The sequence below is a fragment of the Ranitomeya variabilis genome, chromosome 1 (genome assembly GCF_051348905.1).
Source record: "Ranitomeya variabilis isolate aRanVar5 chromosome 1, aRanVar5.hap1, whole genome shotgun sequence".
Classification (NCBI taxonomy): Eukaryota; Metazoa; Chordata; class Amphibia; order Anura; family Dendrobatidae; genus Ranitomeya; species Ranitomeya variabilis.
The window spans coordinates 755949391-755970812 of NC_135232.1; the positions used below are offsets into that span (position 1 = coordinate 755949391).

At 43.7% G+C, this 21422-nt stretch overlaps 1 protein-coding gene across 11 annotated transcripts in view; it reads left to right on the forward strand.

Moving 5' to 3' along the window:
• PWWP3A (PWWP domain containing 3A, DNA repair factor) overlaps positions 1 to 21422 on the forward strand; it is a 159886-nt gene that overhangs the window by 51900 nt on the left and 86564 nt on the right. For 5 of the 11 annotated variants that reach the window (XM_077270985.1, XM_077270976.1, XM_077271003.1 and 2 more), the window contains exon 5: positions 18570 to 19238. The exons of 2 other annotated variants lie outside the window; for them this stretch is intronic. In XM_077270985.1, the coding sequence (XP_077127100.1) occupies positions 18570 to 19238 (669 nt within the window). The remainder of the gene's footprint in view (positions 1 to 18569; positions 19239 to 21422) is intronic. 4 more of the 11 variants (XM_077271036.1, XM_077271025.1, XM_077271058.1 and 1 more) reach the window with 1 other exon arrangement.

Sequence of the window (21422 nt, forward strand, 5' to 3'; positions counted from 1 at the left end):
TGGTTGTCTTCTCGCTTCGTTCCTATGAAGGTCTCCTCTCCTAAGTTCAAGCCTCGGTTTATCGGTCCTTATAAGATTCTGGAAGTCCTTGGCCCTGTGTCATTTCGTCTGGACCTCCCAGCATCATTTGCTATTCATAATGTGTTCCATCGCTCGTTGTTGCGGAGGTATATGGTGCCTGTGGTTCCTCCGGTTGAGCCTCCTGCCCCGGTGCTGGTTGAGGGAGAATTGGAATACGTGGTGGAGAAGATCTTGGATTCTCGTATTTCTAGATGGAGGCTCCAGTATTTGGTTAAATGGAAGGGCTATGGTCAGGAGGATAATTCTTGCGTTGTCGCCTCTGATGTTCATGCAGCCGATTTGGTTCGTGCCTTCCATGTGGCTCATCCTGATCGCCCTGGTGGTTTTCATGAGGGTTCGGTGACCCCTCCTCAAGGGGGGGGGTACTGTTGTGAACTCTGTGTTCAGGCTCCCTCTTGTGGTCACTGGTGGTATGGTTTGACTTTTCTTTGGGCTCCCCCTGGTGGCTTTGCCTGTTATCCTGCTGGTCTCTGGCTATCAGCTGGTTCGTTATCCTCTGGGAGGTTCCTATATAGCTCTGTTTTACTTTCACTTGTTGCCGGCTGTCGATGTAATCAGTGCTACTCAGATTCCTTCTGACTACCTTGCTCCAAGTCCATCCAGGATAAGCTAAGTTTTGTTTGCTCATTTTTTGATCAGCAGTGTTTATCATGTTTTCTGTTCCAGCTTGCTAAAATGTAATTCCCTCGCTTGCTGGTTGCTCTAGTGGGCTGAGTTTCTCCCCACACACCGTTAGTTGGTGTGTGGGTTCTTGAAATCTCAGGATGGATATTTTGTAAGGGTTTTTTATTGATCGCATAGACCCCTGCTCTATTTTCTGCTGTCTAGTACTAGTGGGCCTCTTTTGCTGAATCTGATTTCATCCCTATGTATGTGCCTTCTTCTTACTTCACCGTTAATATTTGTTGGGGGCTTCTATATCTTTGGGGATTATTTCTCTGGAGGCAAGCGAGGTCTTTCTTTCTCTTTAGGGGTAGCTAGTTCCTCAGGCTGGCTCGAGACGTCTAGGAATTTTTTAGGCACGTTCACCGGCTACCTCTAGTTGTTTTGGATAGGTTCAGATTTGCGATCAGTTCAGTTACCATCTCCCTAGAGCTCGTCCTTAGTTTTATCACTTGCTGATCTATTTGTGATCCTCAGCCACTAGGGATCATAACAGGTTCACCTATATACTAATGGTTTATATGATCATAATAAGTCAGTGTATACGGATAATGTATATTATACTACAGGACATGTTAAGAGAAAAGCGTGAGCTGTCTAAAAGGGAAAGGAGGGGGGAGGGGTGGGAAAGGGGGGGTTAAGAGCGGAGAAAATGAAAATGTATGCCTTAATGTGAAATGTTATATTAAAATTTTATACTTAATAAAAAATATTTGAGTTAAAAAAAGATGGGGTGCAGAGTGTATATTAATGAGAAAACAAATGAACTTTTTAGAATTTACCAAATGGGTGCAATGAAATAGAGTGAAACATGTAAAGGGGTCTGAATACTTTCCATACCCATGCTTCTGCAAGGGGGAGGCGTGTCAGCTCCTGCTCTTTCGGCCTGTGGTCAGTCACCAAGTAGACCACTGGCACAGTGTGATCGCAATTGCGTTGTACCGATGGGAGCAGAGAGGGAGCTCCCTCCCTCTGCGATGTCGCTGTCACTATTCAGAGCAGCATCAAAAGGGTTAAACTCCTGCTGCAGAGTCAGCTCTCCTATAGAGCTGACACCCGCATTTGATCGCTGTGGCGCTCAGCGTGAGCCCACGAGATAATCATGCCGTTTATGCATGGTGATTTGCAGGAATGGAGCTCCCGCATCGACACACATTGGGAAAGGCTTAGATGGAATCTAAGAACTTATGTTTCACCACTGGGACTTTTCCCTCTCTGCACACTATATTTTAACTGGAACAAGCGAGTACGTGATAAAGGCTCTGGTTGAGCCGAAACGTTGTTAATCGCATATGCTGTAATATTCTGTTACGCTCCCAGTTCACACTAAAAAACTGACACAACTTTTGCATAAACTCGTCTAGAGAGAGTGCGGTGAATTTGATAATATAAGCAGGTTTCTCTTAATCTTAAACTGCATGCTGTAGGGTTTGAAGCACAGATTTCAGGGATACTGCTCTTGTCAAGCTCCAAAGTTTTTTGTTCTCTTACAATGATTGTTTTAACATCAGTATCTTATCACTGAGACTAGCTGGTGTGAGCTCTGGTCCGACATTCCCCCTTCTGTGATAAGCATCTCACTGTATATAGACATTGTTTATACAGAGCCTGGTGTGGGCGGGGGCAGCTTTTCTGCTCTGCTTCATTGCTAAATCTAAAACTAAGGGTACTGTCACACAGTGCCATTTTGATCGCTACGACGGTACGATTCGTGACGTTCTAGCGATATCGTTACGATATCGCAGTGTCTGACACGCAGCAGCGATCAGGGACCCTGCTGAGAATCGTGCGTCGTAGCAGATCGTTTGGAACTTTCTTTCGTCGCTTGATCACCCGCTGACATCGCTGGATCGTTGTGTGTGACAGCGATCCAGCGATGTGTTCGCTTGTAACCAGGGTAAACATCGGGTAACTAAGCGCAGGGCCGCGCTTAGTAACCCGATGTTTACCGTGGTTACCAGCGTAAACGTAAAAAAACCAAACAGTACATACTTACATTCCGGTGTCTGTCCTCCGGCGTCTCAGCTTCTCTGCACTGTGAGCGCCGGCCAGCCAGAAAGCGAGCACAGCGGTGACGTCTGACGTCACCGCTCTGCTTTCCGGCCGCTGTGCTTACACAGTGCAGAGAAGCTGAGACGCCGGAGGACAGACACCGGAATGTAAGTATGTACTGTTTGTTTTTTTTACGTTTACGCTGGTAACCAGGGTAAACATCGGGTTACTAAGCGCGGCCCTGCGCTTAGTAACCCGATGGTTACCCTGGTTACCCGGGGACTTCGGCATCGCTCCAGCGCCGTGATTGCAACGTGTGACCGCAGTCTACGACGCTGGAGCGATAATCATACGATCGCTGCGACGTCACGGATCGTGCCGTCGTAGCGATCAAAATGGCACTGTGTGACAGTACCCTAAGATTACTGAGTGCAGCCATTCTCACACAATCAAAGGGATACATAGCTGGATTGAGCTTCTCTTTGTCTACATCATGCTGCTCTCAGATGAGGGGGGAAAAAAACCCAAAGGTATTAACTGGGATATAAACTGGTGTGCGTGCAGTATGTAAGCACACGTTCACACTGGCCACTGAACAGAAAAAAAACAAAGACAGAAACATAATGATTAAATACCCTGCAGTAGGTAACTGACTGGATCCTGGGGGCGTGGCCTAGCGAGCTATGTGAGCGGACGTGTGTCGGGTCTCTCTCCCCGCACCGCTCTTAATACTTACCCTTGAAGGCGCCGCCGAACGCCAAAACCGGGCAGTGCAGCACCGCAGGACCCCAGGGGAACGGAGGAGAGCACCGGGGATAGTGAGCGGTGAAGAGCGGCGATGCCACGCCGTAAACAGTCGGCGCCTGCGGCGGGCGCGAAAATCCAAGATGGCGCCGTGGCAGAGGAGGACGCAGCCAGAGCCAGCGCTTCATACCGCCGGAGGCTGGAGGTAATAGCCAGGCTGGAGCGGTTCGCCCGCACTGAGGAGGGGGGTGCCTTGATGCTGGATGCTGAGGGGCCTGGAGAGGAGGAAGTCCCGCAGAGGAGAGGAGGGGAGGACAATCTCAGCGAGGTGGAGGAGCAGCGTTCCCCAGGGAGTATGCAGGTAGTGCACAGCGCTGGCAATTTGTCACCTACTGCTAGCCCGGTGCAGGCTAATGATTTTGATGGTGTGGAGCAAGCAAATATGGGGGAACCAACATTGCAGGACATTTTTTCTGTTGTTATATACTGCAAATCTGCCCTGGCTGCGCTGAATATAAGGGTGGATGACTTAAAAGTTGAAATGAAGTCCCTTAACTCTGCTATGCGTAAGGTGGAGAAAAGAGTGGAGGTGGTGGAAGAACGTGTGGGCAGTGTGGAGGATCAGACAAACGAACTGCTAAAAAGAGAAAAGAAATATATTCAACGTATTGCAGAATTGGAATTTAAAACAGATGACCTGGAAAACCGTTCCCGAAGGAACAATTTAAGAATAATTGGGGTGCCGGAGAAGGTGGAGGGGAATAATACCACTGAATACATTGAGGCATGGCTTAAAAACTCGGTGGGCGGCGTAGACCTCACCAACCATTTTGCGGTGGAGAGGGCTCATAGAGTCCCCACTAGACCCCTACCACCCGGCTCTGCCCCTCGTGCTATACTGGCAAAAATTTTGAACTACCGGGATCGAGAAACCCTACTAAGGAAGGCTGGGATCAGCGATGGCCTAAGTATAAACGGAAATCGGATCTCCATTTATCCGGACTACTCTGCATCGGTGCAAAAACTCAGAATGAAGTTTGGTGAAGTCAAGCGGTGGCTCCGAGAACTGGACTTAAAATATTCAATGCTCTACCCTGCTAAGCTCAGGGTGGTGGCGCTGGATCGTGTTCATTTTTTTCAAAGTCCGGAGGAAGCTACACACTGGCTGGATACTAATGCCAAGAAAATTGGCACAGAGCGGAACCGATGAGACGGACACCGAGGATTCGTAGTTTCACTGGTTTTACCTCTTATTGATCTTTGAAAGTGCTTAGTGTTATCATACAGAATGCACCTAAAAGTCAAAGTATTGTGTTCGGCGGCGCAATGAATAGTTCATATTGGTCGCGGTGGGAGGGGGAGAGATGGACGGTGACGGGCATAGTTCTAGGTTGTTATTAAGTGCTCTCAGTTCTCATACAGAGAAAGAAAGTTTGTTTTATTTGAATTTTATTGAGTTTCAGATGGGGGAGGTTGGATTGGTTGTGGGGGGTAATGGCGGAGACCTGGGGGAGATGGCACTCACTTATTACGCTTCTTTAGGGATATGGGAGGGGATGTTAATATTATAAGTTGGAATGTCAGGGGGTTAGCGGACGCTACTAAGCGTGCGGCAATATTTCAGTACCTATTAAAACAGAGGCCCTCGGTGATATGCTTGCAAGAAACCCATTTAGTGAAGGAAAAAGTTGATATGCTGCAGAAGCGATGGGTGCGCAAGGCGTATCACTCGACGTTCTCTAATTATGCAAGAGGGGTGTCAGTTTTAATTCATACTAATACCCCATTTGAGGAAATTAAGGTTAAAATTGATAGGGACGGTCAGTATATCTTTTTGGTGTGTAAAATCTTTAATCGTTTGATTTGCATTGTTTCATTGTATATACCCCCGCCGTACTCTGGTAAGAAAATTAAGGAGATATTGGAGTCTGAGAGGATGGGATGGGGTTCCCCTTCTTGTGATGGGAGATGTGGACAATATAGCTGACGATCACTGGGACAAGAGTAATCACGCACCGTTGCGCAGAGACAGCAATGACACTCCCTTTGGAAACTATCTTAGAGAAATAGGATTGATTGACTTATGGCGGGTTCGCAATGTTAATACATACTCTTACTCCTGCTATTCGACTACTTATGGCTCTATGTCACGAATTTATATCGCCCTGGGTAACGAGGGGATGAACGAATTGTTAAGCGGGGTGGAATATAGTCCTAGGATTTTATCAGATCATAGCCCGGTTCAGGTTTCTCTGAAGTTGTCGGATCAGGCTGGATCGAAGAGGATGGGTTGGAAAATTCACCCCTCCTGGCTACAACTTTTGGACATGGAAAGGGTGGGGGCAGAGATTGAGGAATTTTTTTAAGATCAATGAAGGTAGTGCTGAACCCCATGTAGTGTGGGACACTATGAAAGCGTATTTAAGGGGAATTTTGTTACGAGACATCTTGGGACATAAGACGAGGATTAGAGCACAGGATCAAGCTGTCTTGGAGGAACTGAAAGCAGCGGAGGTGGCACTGGGTACCCATAGTACTAGGGAGTCTCAGAGCCGTATGAGGCTGGCTCAGCAGAAGGTTAATCGGCTATATTTAAGAAAGGCGGAGAAGTTGAGGGCTTTTCAAAAATAAACTTTTTATTCAGAAGGGGAAAAGGTGGGACATTTACTTTCGGTAGTGGCTTCCGCACAGAGGGGTTCCTCACATGTCTACTCCATAAAAACTGAGGATGGTACTCTGGTTACTCGGGGGGAGCAAATTTTGTAAGGGTTTAGAAAATTCTATGGGAAGCCATATACTTCTAGTGTGGGGAGGGGGTCTGAGGACATGACCAGGTACTTGAAGGGGATTGATCTGCCTAGGTTGAGCAGAGAGGAAAGTGAGTTGTTGGAGGAGCCGATTGGGGAGGAAGAATTGGGGGCTGCTTTGGCGGGTGTCGCTGGGGGTAAGGCTCCGGGGGCGGACGGTATTCCAGCTGAGGTCTATAGGATTCTGAAAGAAACCTTGCTGACCAAATTGGCTGGGGTGTTCAATAATTCGTTGGAAAGAGGGGAGCTACCTTTGTCAATGAGAGAGGCTATTGTGGTGGTCATCCCTAAAGCCGACAAGGACTTACAGCTACCAGAATCCTATAGACCAATATCACTTCTGACGGCTGACATAAAGATCTTAGCAAAAGCATTGGCAAATAGGTTGACTCGGGTGACTGACAAACTGGTTCACCCAGATCAGTCGGGCTTTATGCCCAATAAGTCAACGGCACTCAATTTGAGAAGGTTGTTTTTTAAATTTGCAAATTCCCTCCGACAATGTCGGTAAAAGGGTCGTGGTATCCTTGGATGCCCATAAGGCTTTTGATTGCGTGGAGTGGAGGTACCTGTGGTCGGTGTTAGAGCGATTGGGGTTCGGACCTAAATTCATCTCTTGGGTGCAGCTGTTGTACTCTTCTCCAGTGGCTAAAATTAGAGTTAACAATGCTCTCTGAATCCTTTTCTTTGACTAGGGTAACAAGACAGGGCTGTCCTTTGTCCCCGTTGCTTTTTGCCCTGGCGGTGGAGCCCCTTGCTGCCAAAGTAAGAGGATCCCGGGAGGTGAGAGGTTTTATGTACGGGGACTCAGAGGAAAAAATAGCGTTATATGCTGATGACATTTTACTTTTTTTGGAGGACCCTGAGGAGACCCTGGTTAGGGCAGAGGCTATCATTGAGGAGTTTGGGAGTTATTCGGGACTGAGGATCAATTGGGACAAATCCAATATGTTGTTGATAGATGGGGATTTTGGAGATAGTGAAATGAGAGATTCTTCTACAAAGCTGAGGTTGGTTGATAAATTCAAATATCTGGGGATCCAAATTGCTCTCCCTTTAACTAGCTTTGAGGAACTGAACTTGGCACCACTTTTGCGGAAAATACGCACTAAAATCCAGGCGTGGAAAAAGCTACACTTATCGGTAATCGGTAGGGTAAATCTTATAAAGATGATTGTGATGCCGCAACTTCTTTATGTGTTACATAATTCCCCTATCTGGATATCGCAGAATAGATTTCGAAGGATCAGATCCTTGTTTGGAGAGTTGATCTGGGGGGGAAAAAGCCCCAGATTCAAACAGGAAATTTTACAAAGGCTGAAGACGGAGGGTGGGTTGGCGCTCCCTAACCCTTGGTTATACTTTTTGGCATCAGTGTCAGCATCTTAGGGGTTGGGGCGAGGAGTCTGGTGGGGAGCGGGTACCATGTAGCCTGAAGACACTGATGGGGTTGAAGACATTGAGTGAGGGTCTGGAGGGTGGACATTTCCGGGAGAAAGTGCAGAATTTGGAACCTATTAGGCTTATTCATAAGGTCTGGGACAAAGTAAAAGGAATTAGGGGTTCTCACCCATCTGGAATAACTGTTTTCTACAAGAGTTCAGACAAATGCCAGGATTCCATGTATGGAAGGAGGCAGGCATTTCTCGGATGGGACAAATTCTACATCGGGGCAGAATTAAGAAGTTCGAGGAACTGCAGGAAGAATTTTTACTGCCAAACTCTGAGGCGTATCAATATAGCCGCATCTCTCATGCGTTTCGGGCACAGTGTAGGAGGGGGCCTGTGGAGATTCAGGTTGACCTCATGTTGGATTTTATCCTTACGGGGGGAGGCACGAAGGGAGCGATCTCAGGAATATATGAGTTCCTTTTATTCTCTTTCTTAGAGGGGCACCCTATTAGAGCCAGAGCAAAGTGGGAAAAAGACCTGGAGGTGATCGACAATGATCGTTGGGATTCAATATTGGAATACGTGCCCAAAATCTCGATGAATGAGCCTGGGAGGTTGTCACAACTATTTGTTATCCATAGGGCTTACAAAACTCCGGACATGTTATTCAAGGCTGGTCTGAGACCTAATTCAGAATGCCCTAGGTGCTCGCAGTCCGAGGCGGGTATCCTCCATATGATGTGGCAATGTCCCAGGCTGTCCTCCTTTTGGATTGTGGTGCTGAACAAGGTGGGACTGACGTATAATTGCTCTATACCGCGAGATCCCTTGGTATGTATTCTAGGGTACGTAGAAGAGATTGTAACTGACAATTTGTATAAAATGGTTATTGCTAGACTACTGTTTATTGCGCGTAAACCGATCGCCACCAACAAGAAGAGACTTCATGACGCAAGTGGATTATATTGTTGCTTTGGAGAAGAGTATTTATTGTAAGAGAAACAAGATGGACCTCTTCCACCGGCTATGGAATCCTTGGCTTGAGTCGGCTTGATTTAAGTGGCCTTGTTCCTGTGCTTGGACCTCTGGCTCTCTCGAGAGTGTTATCGATATGCTATCTTCCTCTTCTTCTCTTTTTTATCTATGGATGATGTAGCAAACCGGGGCGGCTCTCGTCAGGTCAGGTCTCTAAAGGGGGGGGGGGGGGGGAGTTCGGTTCGGGGCTAAAATGTTTTCTAAAAAAGTTATTATATATGTTTACTGTTTACAGTAATGCAATTTCCATGTATTATCCTTATTGACCAATAAATTATCTGATTAAAAAAAAAAAAAATACCCTGCAGTAAATAAATAAATGGCATAGTGCATGAAAATAATATATGGTACTTGGTTAACATGTTTTTTGATAAAAAAAAAATGCGAAAGCCATCAAGCCTCATCACGGCGACCATAGTTGGGACAGTCCTAACTCTAAAGTTTAAAACCTTACCATATGTCAAGTGACATGTATGTAGAGAAGTGCTGAGAAGGACTGAGCCCAACTAGTGGACCCACAGCCAAGGGAGACCACATCAATAATGCCCAGCTCAAAAGAAATGCAGGCCACACCTTTATATGCACATGATGCAAACAGACAGAAAAAAAAATGCATGTGACTTGACAAACGGAAAGGTTTTTAATATTAGAGTTAGGACTGTCCCAATTACGGTCGCTGTGACAAGGCAGGATGGCTTTTGCATTTTTTTTTAAATCAAAAATAAGTACCCTATATTATTTTCATGCACTATGCTATTTGTTTATTTACTGCAGGATATTAAATCATTATGTTTCTGTCTTAGTTTTTTTTTCGCTCTCAGATGACGTAGCAATAACATGCTGACAGATTCTCTTTAAGGCTGGGTTTCATAGGAGGACTAATGGCAACGGTGAGGGAATTCAGCAGGCTCCCATCAATTGGAGAAGACAAAGTTGCCTTAGATCATTCGTATCAATCTTTCGCAACATATTGTCACAATGGCCAAACTTCTCTTCAGTGGTGCTCAGCAGTAAAAGGATAGTCCATGGCAATATATAATTAAATAGATGGTAGATTGCGACACTCACCAATAAAATGTTATTTATTTAATATCTTTTATTTCAAATTCATTCATAGAGGCTAATGCCTGAGTACAAATAAGCAGCAGTGTAAGCAAAAAAACAGCGACCAGTTCATTAAAGGGAATCTGTCAGCAGGTTTTGCTATTTAATCTGAGAGCAATCTAACGTAGGGCAAATTAGCCTTTTTTTTTTTTTTTTTTTGCTTACTACGTTTTCTGTGGTAGTTTTAACTGGTGATCAGTGTTTCATCAGCAGACTAGGCCTCATGTGCAGGGCTGTCCGGCTAATCTGTGCTCCCACCACTGATTAGCAGCTTGCTGACCCTGTACACAGGAAGATGTCAATCAGGGGTGTGTGGAGTTGTGCACCGCTCAGCATTCTGACCCTGCTACAGCAGAGAAAACACAGAATCTATCAAAACTGCACCAGTCCAATAAGTGATACATCCCTGGAACCAGGCTCTCTTGCCCTATACAATACTGCTATCACATTGCATGGCAGAAGCCTGCTGGCAGATTTCATTTAAATACTGCTCTTACATGCTGATACCAGCTTTATGGCACAGCTGCCATCTCTTAAGTATGGTGCTTGCTCAGTTCTAGAGCCTGCTCGTTAATCCCACACCTGACATAGAATGTACTTTTACATCCTAAATCCAGAAGGCTGTACATGTAATGTGTATGGGAGCCTCCTAACACTCCCTCAGCAGACCCTGCAGGATCGGGCTTTCGGAATTTTAACCCCTTAATCCCATATGACGTACTATCCCGTCAAGGTGACCTGGGACTTAATTCCCAGTGACGGGATAGTACGTCATAGCGATCGGCCGCGCTCACGGGGGGAGCGCGGCCGATCGCGGCTGGGTGTCAGCTGCCTATCGCAGCTGACATCCGGCACTATATGCCAGGAGCGGTCACGGACCGCTCCCGACACTTTAACCCCCGGCATACCGCGATCAAACATGATCGCGGTGTACCGGCGGTACAGGGAAGCATCGCACAGGGAGGGGGCTCCCTGCGGGCTTCCCTGAGACGATCGGTACAAGGGAATGTACTCACCTTGTACCGAGCGTCTCCTCCCTGCAGGCCCCGGATCCAAAATGGCCACGGGGCTGCATCCGGGTCCTGCAGGGAGTACTTCAGGGCGCTGGTAAGCCTGCAGCGATGTGAGTGAGATCGCCTATCTGATAGAGTGCTATGCAAACTATCAGATCGGCGATCTGTGATGTCCCCCCCTGGGACAAAGTAAAAATGTAAAAAAAAAAATTTACACATGTGTAAAAAAAAAAAAATAAATAAATAAAAAAATTCCTAAATAAAGAAGAAAAAAAAAATATTATTCCCATACATTTCTTTATCTAAAAAAAAAACAAACAATAAAAGTACACATATTTAGTATCGCCGCATCCGTAACGACCCAACCTATAAAACTGTCCCACTAGTTAACCCCTTCAGTGAACACCGTAAGAAAAAAAAAAAACGATCCAAAAAGCAACGCTTTATTATCATACCGCCGAACATAAAGTGAAATAACACGCGATCAAAAAGACGGATATAAATAACCATGGTACCGCTGAAAACGTCATCTTGTCCTGCAAAAAATGAGCCGCCATATAGCATCATAACCAAAAAAATAAAAAAGTTATAGTCCTCAGAATAAAGCGATGCCAAAATACGGTAATTATTTTTTCTATAAAATAGCTTTTATCGTATAAAAGCGCCAAAACATAAAAAAATGATATAAATGAGATATCGCTGTAATCGTACTGACCCGACGAATAAAACTGCTTTATCAATTTTACCAAACGTGGAACGGTATAAACGCCTCCCCCAAAAGAAATTCATGAATAGCTGGTTTTTGGTCATTCTGCCTCACAAAAATCGGAATAAAAAGTGATCAAAAACTGTCACATGTCCGAAAATGTTACCAATAAAAACGTCAACTCGTCCCGCAAAAAACAAGACCTCACATGACTCTGTGGACCAAAATACGGAAAAATTATAGGTCTCAAAATGTGGAGACGCAAAAACTTTTTTGCTATAAAAAGCGTCTTTTAGTGTGTGACAGCTGCCAATCATAAAAATCCGATATAAAAAACGCTATAAAAGTAAATCAAACCCACCTTCATCACCCCCTTAGTTAGGGAAAAATTATAAAATTAAAAAAATTTATTTATTTCCATTTTCCGGTTAGGGCTAGGGTTAGGGCTAGGGTTAGGGTTGGGGCTAAAGTTAGGGTTAGGGTTGGGGCTAAAGTTAGGGTTAGGGTTTGGATTACATTTACGGTTGGGATTAGGGTTGGGATTAGAGTTAGGGGTGTGTCAGGGTTAGGGGTGTGGTTAGGGTTACCATTGGGATTAGAGTTAGGGGTGTGTTTGGGTTAAAGTTTCAGGTAGAATTGGGGAGTTTCCACTGTTCAGGCACATCAGGGGCTCTCCAAACGCGACATGGCGTCCGATCTCAATTCCAGACAATTCTGCGTTGAAAAAGTAAAACAGTGCTCCTTCCCTTCCGAGCTCTCCCGTGTGCCCAAACAGGGGTTTACCCCAACATATGGGGCATCAGCGTACTCGGGACAAATTGGACAACAACTTTTGGGGTCCAAGTTCTCTTGTTATCTCTGGGGAAAATAAATATTTGGGGGGCTAAAAATCATTTTTGTGGGAAAAAAAGGATTTTTTATTTTCACGGCACTGCATTGTAAACTGTAGTGAAACACTTGGGGGTTCAAAGTTCTCACAACACATCTAGATAAGTTCCTTGGGAGGTCTAGTTTCCAATATGGGGTCACTTGTGGGGGGTTGTACTGTTTGGGTACATCAGGGGCTCTGCAAATGCAACGTGACGCCTGCAGACCAATCCATCTAAGTCTGCATTCCAAATGGCGCTCCTTCCCTTCCGAGCTCTGCCATGCGCCCAAACAGTGGTTCCCCCCCACATATGGGGTATCAGCGTACTCAGGACAAATTGGACAACAACTTTTGGGGTCCAATTTATCCTGTTACCCTTGTGAAAATACAAAACTGGGGGCTAAAAAATCATTTTTCTGAAAAAAAAAAAAAAAGAATTTTTATTTTCACGGCTCTGCGTTATAAACTGTAGTGAAACACTTGGGGGTTCAAAGCTCTCAAAACACATCAAGATAAGTTCCTTAGGGGGTCTACTTTCCAAAATGGTGTCACTTGTGGGGGGTTTTAATGTTTAGGCACATCAGGGGCTCTCCAAACACGACATGGTGTCCCATCTCAATTCCAGTCAATTTTGCGTTGAAAAGTCAAATGGCGCTCCTTCCCTTCCGAGCTCTGCTATGCGCCCAAACAGTGGTTTACCCCCACATATGGGGTATCGTTGTACTCAGGACAAATTGCACAACAACTTTTGTGGTCTAATTTCTTCTCTTAGGGTATGTGTCCACGTTCAGGATTGCATCAGGATTTGGTCAGTATTTGTAAGCCAAAACCAGGAGTGGTTGATAAATACAGAAGTGGAGCATATGTTTCTTTTATAATTTTCCTCTAATTGTTCCACTCCTGGTTTTGGCTTACAAATACTGATGAAAAATCCTGACCAAATCCTGATGCAATCCTGAACGTGGAAACATACCCTTACCCTTGGGAAAATAAAAAATTTGGGGCGAAAAAATCATTTTTGTGAAAAAATATGATTTTGTATTTTGACGGCTCTGCATTATAAACTTCTGTGAAGCACTTGTTGGATCAAAGTGCTCACCACACATCTAGATAAGTTCCTTAAGGGGTCTACTTTCCAAAATGGTGTCACTTGTGGGGGGTTTCAATGTTTAGGCACATCAGGGGCTCTCCAAACGCATCATGGCGTCCCATCTCAATTCCAATCAATTTTGCATTGAAAAGTCAAATGGCGCTCCTTCCCTTCCGAGCTCTGCCATGCACCCAAACAATGGTTTACACCCACATATGGGGTATCGGCGTACTCAGGACAAATTGCACAACAATTTTTGGGGTCCAATTTCTTCTCTTACCCTCGGGAAAATAAAAAATTGGGGGCGAAAAGATCATTTTTGTGAAAAAATATGATTTTTTATTTTTACGGCTCTGCATTCTAAACTTCTGTGAAGCACTTGGTGGGTCAAAGTGCTCACCACACATCTAGATAAGTTCCTTAAGGGGTCTACTTTCCAAAATGGTGTCACTTGTGGGGGGTTTCAATGTTTAGGCACATCAGGGGCTCTCCAAACGCAACATGGCGTCCCATCTCAATTCCAGTCAATTTTGCATTGAAAAGTTAAATGGCGCTCCTTCGCTTCCGAGCTCTGTCATGTGCCCAAACAGTGGTTTACCCCACATATGGGGTATTGGCGTACTCAGGACAAATTGTACAACATCTTTTGGGGTCCATTTTCTCCTGTTACCCTTGGTAAAATAAAACAAATTGGAGCTGAAGTAAATTTTGTGTGAAAAAAAGTTAAATGTTCATTTTTATTTAAACATTCCAAAAATTCCTGTGAAACACCTGAAGGGTTAATAAACTTCTTGAATGTGGTTTTGAGCACCTTGAGGGGTGCAGTTTTTAGAATGGTGTCACACTTGGGTATTTTCTATCATATAGACCCCTCAAAATGACTTCAAATGAGATGTGGTCCCTAAAAAAAAATGGTGTTGTAAAAATGAGAAATTGCTGGTCAACTTTTAACCCTTATAACTCCCTAACAAAAAAAATGTTGGTTCCAAAATTGTGCTGATGTAAAGTAGACATGTGGGAAATGTTACTTATTAAGTATTTTGCGTGACGTATCTCTGTGATTTAAGGGCATAAAAATTCAAAGTTGGAAAATTGTGAAATTTTCTAAATTTTTGCCAAATTTCCGTTTTTTTCACAAATAGACACAAGTTATATTGTATAAATTTTACCACTAACATGAAGTACAATATCTCACGAGAAAAGAGTGTCAGAATCGCCAAGATCCGTTGAAGTGTTCCAGAGTTATAACCTCATAAAGGGACAGTGGTCAGAATTGTAAAAATTGTCCCGGTCATTAACGTGCAAACCACCCTCGGGGCTTAATGGGTTAATGGCCTGTCCTTTAGGTTTCGGTAGAGAGAAACCACTGCCAAATGGGTCTGGTGGTGTCATTCTCCTCCTAACATTTAAAACACTTGAACACCAGGTCAATCTTATGTGCATGTGTTATTATAATCTCACAGATCCTCTCTCCTCGGCTTGCCAGTTCTTTGTGGAACACACTACTGCACATAGAAAATGCAGGAGCTCAGAATGCAAATAGGAAGTCATGTACTTTGTTTTTTTTCTGTAAGGGGATAAATAGACTAATAAATAGTGATAAGTGAAATATTCAGGGAAATCGGTACAAATAATTTCTAATATCTGTGTATTCGTACTGAATAACGAAACTAATCCAATGCAAGTCAATGGGAAAGCCGAATATTTTTCATCTGGACCCAACAAACAGGTCTGGGGGCATGAGAAAAACTGAAATGGATGATAAAAAGATAAAACTAAATGGGAACGGCATAGAGAAGATGCCTGCATGCCTTTCTGACTCAGTATCGGGGAATAATGTTGTCAGAGTATTAAGCCAGTTTTATGGATTTATAAGAAGACCTACCAAACGTAAATATTTTTTTTTACCCCCTTAGTGATGGAGCCAAATTTTTGAAATCTGACCAGTGTCACTTTGTGGTAATAACTCTGCAACGTTTCAACAAATCCCGGTGATTTTGAGATTGTTTTCTCGTGGCACATTATACTTTATGATAATGGTAAATTTAGGTCAATATGTTTTGTGTTTATTTGTAGTTATGAGCAAATCTACTTGTTACTCGAGATTTCTCAAGCATGCTCGGGTGTCCCCCGAGTATTTTTTAGTGCTCGGAGATTTGGTTTTTCTTGCCGCAGCTGAATGATTTACATCTGATAGCCAGCATAAGTACATGTGGGGGTTGGGGGCTTTGTGGAACAGTTGAGAGTTCTGTCTCTGGTCAAACTGCTACCTCCTCTTGCCTGTTTTCATGCTACGGATCCAACCCTCTCTGCACTGCTGTGCTCTCTTAACATGCCACTTTGCCAGGTTGGATCAGTGGCCTCATAATCGGACCACGTTATCTTCCAATTCATCAATGTGATCCTCTTCCTCAGTTGCATTTTTAGGCTGACCTGAGGGCAACTGTGCGTCATAATTATCCTCTACCACTTCAGACATTAGTTGACCTTCCCCAACTTGGCTTTCTCGTGGCCGTGGCTCAAATGTTTGTGCATCACTGCACTCCACCTCCTCATGACCTTCTTTAATAGTGCACGTTTAGAGGCCTGAGGAATTACAAGGGACCATAAACAGTTCCTCGGAGTGGCTAGCGTTGGGGTCATATGTGTTTTGGGACTCTTAATGGAGGAGGGGAGAAAAGAGGACCAGGTTGAGGATTAAGAGTCCCAGCCTCTTGGCTGGACCGTGTGGAAGACTGGGTGGTGCTGCTTGTCAACACACTGGAGCCTTTTTCTGCCATCCAAAACACAACATTCTCGCATTTGTCTGGGTTCGACAGTAGTGTAGCACGCTAGCCAAATTTTGACAGGAAGCTAGTATGAGATAGTCACCTTCTGATCTGTCACACAGCCTTAGCGGTCACAGCCACATCCACGTTCCTTAACATCACCCTTTCTCATATTGAATGCGTTATGAAATAAAAAATCCTGGCATTATTTTTCACAAGTACCCTCACATGTGTTATGCACAATTTCCCTGTATCTAGCAATGTGTGGGTGTTTTTTTTTTTTGTTTTTTTTTTCAGATATCCGCTTTTATACACACTGCAATTACAGGTAAATTGTGACATTTGCGTATCTCTGCAGGGTTTGCGCCAGTCTCACAATTACTAGATAAGGATGCGCTATTTATTTAAATAATTGAAAATTGTAATTTTTTTCTATATTGCCTTTCTGCCTTTTGACTCTCATAGTTGTGGTTTAGCTATGATGTAAATTACAGGCCTCTCTCATGAACTGATCATCGCCTCTATGTAGCTGAGCCGATTGGGCTATGGTAGCTTCTAGTCTCCTATGAAGACTATTGAAGCATGCCAAAAGTTAAATAAAAATGTTTTTAAAAATATAAAAAAAAAATTAAAGTTCAAATCACCCCCATTTTGCTCCATTCAAAATAAAACAATAAAAAAAATCAAACATACACATATTTGGTATCACCGCGTTCAGAATCGCCAGATCTATCAATAAAGAAAAGGATTAACCTGATCGCTCCAAAACTAAATTTTTTTGGTCGCCGCAACATTGCATTAAAATGCAATAACTGACGATCAAAAGAACGCATCTGCACCAAAATGGTATCATTAAAAACATCAGCTCGGCACGCAAAAAATAAGCCCTCACCCAACCCGAGATCATGAAAAACGGAGATGCTACGGGTATCGGAAAATGGAGCTTTTTTTTTTCCAAAGTCTGGAACTTTTTTTCACCACTTAGATAAAAAAGAACCTAGACATGTTTGTTCTATGAACTTGTAATGACCTGGGTAATCATAATCGCAGGTCAGTTTTAGCATTTAGTGAACCTAGCAAAAAAGCCAAACAAAAAAACAAGTGGGGGATTGCACTTTTTTTTTTGCAATTTCACCGCACTTGGAATTTTTTTCCGTTTTTTAGTACATGACATGGTAAAACCAATGGTGTTGTTCAAAAGTACAACTCGTCCCGCAAAACTTAAGCCCTCACTTGGCCATATTGATGGAAAAGTAAAAAGGTTATGGCTCTGGGAAGAAGGGTAGCGAAAAACGAAAGAGCTTTTTGGAATCACAAACTCTCCCTATATGCTTTCACTCTCCCTATGCTCACTACGCTGTTTTTTCCGGCTGCAATGTGGGCAAGATGGCGCCAACAGGGATTCAATATCCCCCCTATGAAGCTGTAAGGCCAGCCAATTGCAGTAATGCCACACTAAAGATGGTGCTGGCATTAATGTGGTTGGCAAACAAGACCAGCATGCTCATTGGCTGTAAATAAAACGCCAAACATGCTGGATGGGTCACTCCAATATACCAAGGTGAATAGTAAATTACTCGCCGAGTAACTAATAGTGCCAAATGTGCTCATCACTACTAATAAAGTATATTAAAAAACAAACTCTCTTACTGTGCTCCGTGTAAGTAGGCAAGTATAATGTCTTACTGTACTATAGCCTACCCAGGGATGATGCTTGCCTGCTTTTCTCTTCACTCCATTAGGGCAGATCTGTGCCTGGTTTGTCTCCAATGCCTACGGGCAGTCTGAGGTTGTGAGACTTGCCCTGTGCCTCGCCATTATATCACATTGCTGCTCTCCCTCCTCAAATTGGCTGCTGTGTATGAACACATGTCTATCACAGGCTTGCCAGGAATCGTTATGTGGAGAACAGATTTCTGGAACATGTCGGGCAGCGTCAGTAGTGCAGTCGGAAAAACCACCAGTGAGAAAATGCTGGTTATCTGGCTATTGTCGCATAAGATTCAAGCAGCCAAACCCAAAATTTAGGAGGAAAAGAAAGTATTGGGTGAATTTCATTACCTTTTGCTCTCAGGGGAAATGGGTTTCCAGGGTTGGCAAAAATAACCTCACAAAGCTGGAAAGAGCTGAGCAATCCGTAACGCAATTAGTAATGTGGGAAAACATTTTGTGACTGCTGCCATTGTCATTGCTGTGGATGCAATGAAGTAATTTGATTGATTAGATCATCGTAGAAATGGCTAGAAAGTGACCAACCCCTTTACTTGGCTCCTGATCCTGTGTAATCAAGTTGTATATTTTTGCAGGCAGAAAGAGAAAGCGTACCTCCACCAGTGAAGACCATCTCTATGAGGGTGCTGTGAAACATGCTGTGGACATGATGAAATTACCTTCTTTCTCAGCATCTGGGAGTGAAGGTGTACCCCGCACACGAGGTAAAGGAAGAGCACAAAGGAACCGTGAATTAAGTTTGAAGAAACAGGAAGATTCTGATGCAGATGTTTCTAAAGATGTTCTGGAAATTTCTACAAGATATAACACAGGAGTTTCTCCAACCAAAGGTAGAACTGTAAGAAATAATATACAAAGGAACAAAGCAAGACCTCGAAACAAAAGACTGAGTGAACCCCTGTGTGGAGAAGAAACCGTTTCAGATGTTTCTTCTCTTGTCAACGTTCAAAAATCTAAACCAAAAAATGTCTCAGTGGGCAAATTAAAGGGATCTTCCAACCCAGGCAAGGATACAGGTTCTTCCACAGTGTCCCAAAATGAAGGCAGAAAAAAAGGGAACAAGAAGTATGCAGTACAACGAAGACGACCAGTGACCAGCAAAAGAGTTCAGGCAACCAAGACAGATTTGCAGCTTGAATCACCGGAAGCTGACACAGAGTGGAATGTTCACAGTGTGCCCAACTATATGAAGCAACCCATGCCAGACTTTGAAGAGGATAAAGGTAGCATTGCAACACTTAAAGGTTAACTGTACTTTCAAATAACTATTCAGAATAAGCTGTCCTGTGTGTACATGAGGAATAACAAGTTTTCCCTTCTGCATGCTATTTCTCTTCTTTTTTAAAAAAAATCCTTTGGAGACTGGATGCTATGATCTGTGCCATGTACAACACAGGCCATAGAGGGGAAGTCCTGCTCTTTATTAATTTTTTAGCAAAGACAAGCAGCATGGAGGAAATGATATGGAAGTGCTGAGCTGTTTTGTCTTGAATCAAGTTTTGATGTGAGGTAAAACATCTACTGGAGAGTGATACGCAATACTTCTTGGTTTCCCTTTTCCTGTTTCTTCTCCCTGCTCCACACTTCTCCTCCCCTCTGTATAGCATATAGTAGCCTGTGTCACGACATTTGCGTTCTCTTTTCTGAGCAAGATGGATTTGAGCTGGTTTTTCAGAGTTGATGACAAATTTGGGACACAGGGGAGAGAGAGTAAGAAGTGATTGGGGAAGGAAGCTGAATTCTGTGTGGAGCTATAGTTATTATTTCTTATTATAGCGCTATTTATTCCATGGTGCTTTATATGTGAAAAGGGGTATACATAATAAAACCGAGTAAGGGTATGTGTCCACGTTCAGGATTGCATCAGGATTTGGTCAGGATTTTTCATCAGTATTTGTAAGCCAAAACCAGGAGTGGGTGATAAATGCAGAAGTGGTGCATATGTTTCTATTATACTTTTCCTCTAATTGTTCCACTCCTGGTTTTGGCTTACAAAAACTGATGAAAAATCCTGACCAAATCCTGATGCAATCCTGAACGTGGACACATACCCTAAAGGAATTTTAAACAGTAAAAGTCACGACGGGTCCAGGAGGAGAGAGGACCCTGCCTGCGAGGGCTCACAATCTACAAGAGATGGGTGAAGATACAATAGGTGCGTGTAGAGCTGGTTGTGCAGCTTTTTGTTGGATCAGTGGTTATGCAGGTTGTAGGCTTGTCGGAAGATGCCTACCATAGAAACCTTCAAAATGAACCTGAAGTAGAGTGTCTGAAATGTTGGGGTAGTGAGGGTTTAGTGAGGATGCGCGGGAGAAATCTTGTATGAGATTGTGGGAAGTGGAGATAATAGAGGAGTAGAGAAGGAGATCTTGTGAGGATCGGAGGTTACGTGCAGGTAAGTATCAGGAGACTAGGTCACAGATGTATGGAGGAGACAGGTTGTGGATGGCTTTCTATGTCATGGTTAGGGTTTTGTACTGGAGTCTCTGGGTAATGGGGAGCCAGTGAAGGGATTGACAGAGGGGAGAGCCTGGGGAATAGCGGGGGGGATAAGTGGATTAGTCAGCAGCAAAGTTTAAAATCGCATCCTATAATGAAAAAATGTACAATAGAATCAACAAGTACAAACATAATTTTTTATTAAATATCAAGAAAATACACATATAAAGACTAAGCATATTAAAAAGTGGGAACCACAAGATAGTGCCAAAGTGTTAAGAATCTCCACACACGAAGCTTACAGAGTCATTGTTGAATCGTGAGTGGAAATATAAAAATTAGAAAGATACATGTGGTGGGGATATATAGGACTAAGGGATCAAATACTTTTGGTTAGCAACCAAAGGCCCTGCAAGGCCAAGCATTGCTTGCCACTAAAACAAACCCATACCTAATGTAAGACGCCAGACCAATTCCACTTCAACGACAATGTACAAAGTATGTTATACATGAAGCAATACCTGTAGTGTAGGATACAGCATTCACCATGAGACCCGACATGTTTCGGCAACTGGCCTTCTTCCGGGGTGGGAGGAATTTAGAATAGATTGGAGGGGTGGGAGCTTATTAGAAAGATGGCCACAAAACAGCAGGTTTCAGTAGTCAAGATGGGAAATGAAGAGTGCATGGACTAGGCTTTTTGCAGATTCTTGGTTGAGGAAAGTACGGATCCTGGAGATATTTTTGAGTTGAAGTTGGCAGGAAGTGGAAGGGCTTGAATATGTGGTTTGAAGGAGAGATCAGAGTCAAGGATTTCCCCAAGGCAGCAAGCTTGTGGGACTGGGGAGCATGAGCAGCAATTTACTTCAATGGATAGGTCTGTTGGGGGGGGTCGAGTGAGCTGGTTGAAAGATGATGGATTCTGTTACGTCCATGTTAAGTTTTAGAAATCTAGCAGAGAAGGATGAAATAGCAGACAGACATTGTGG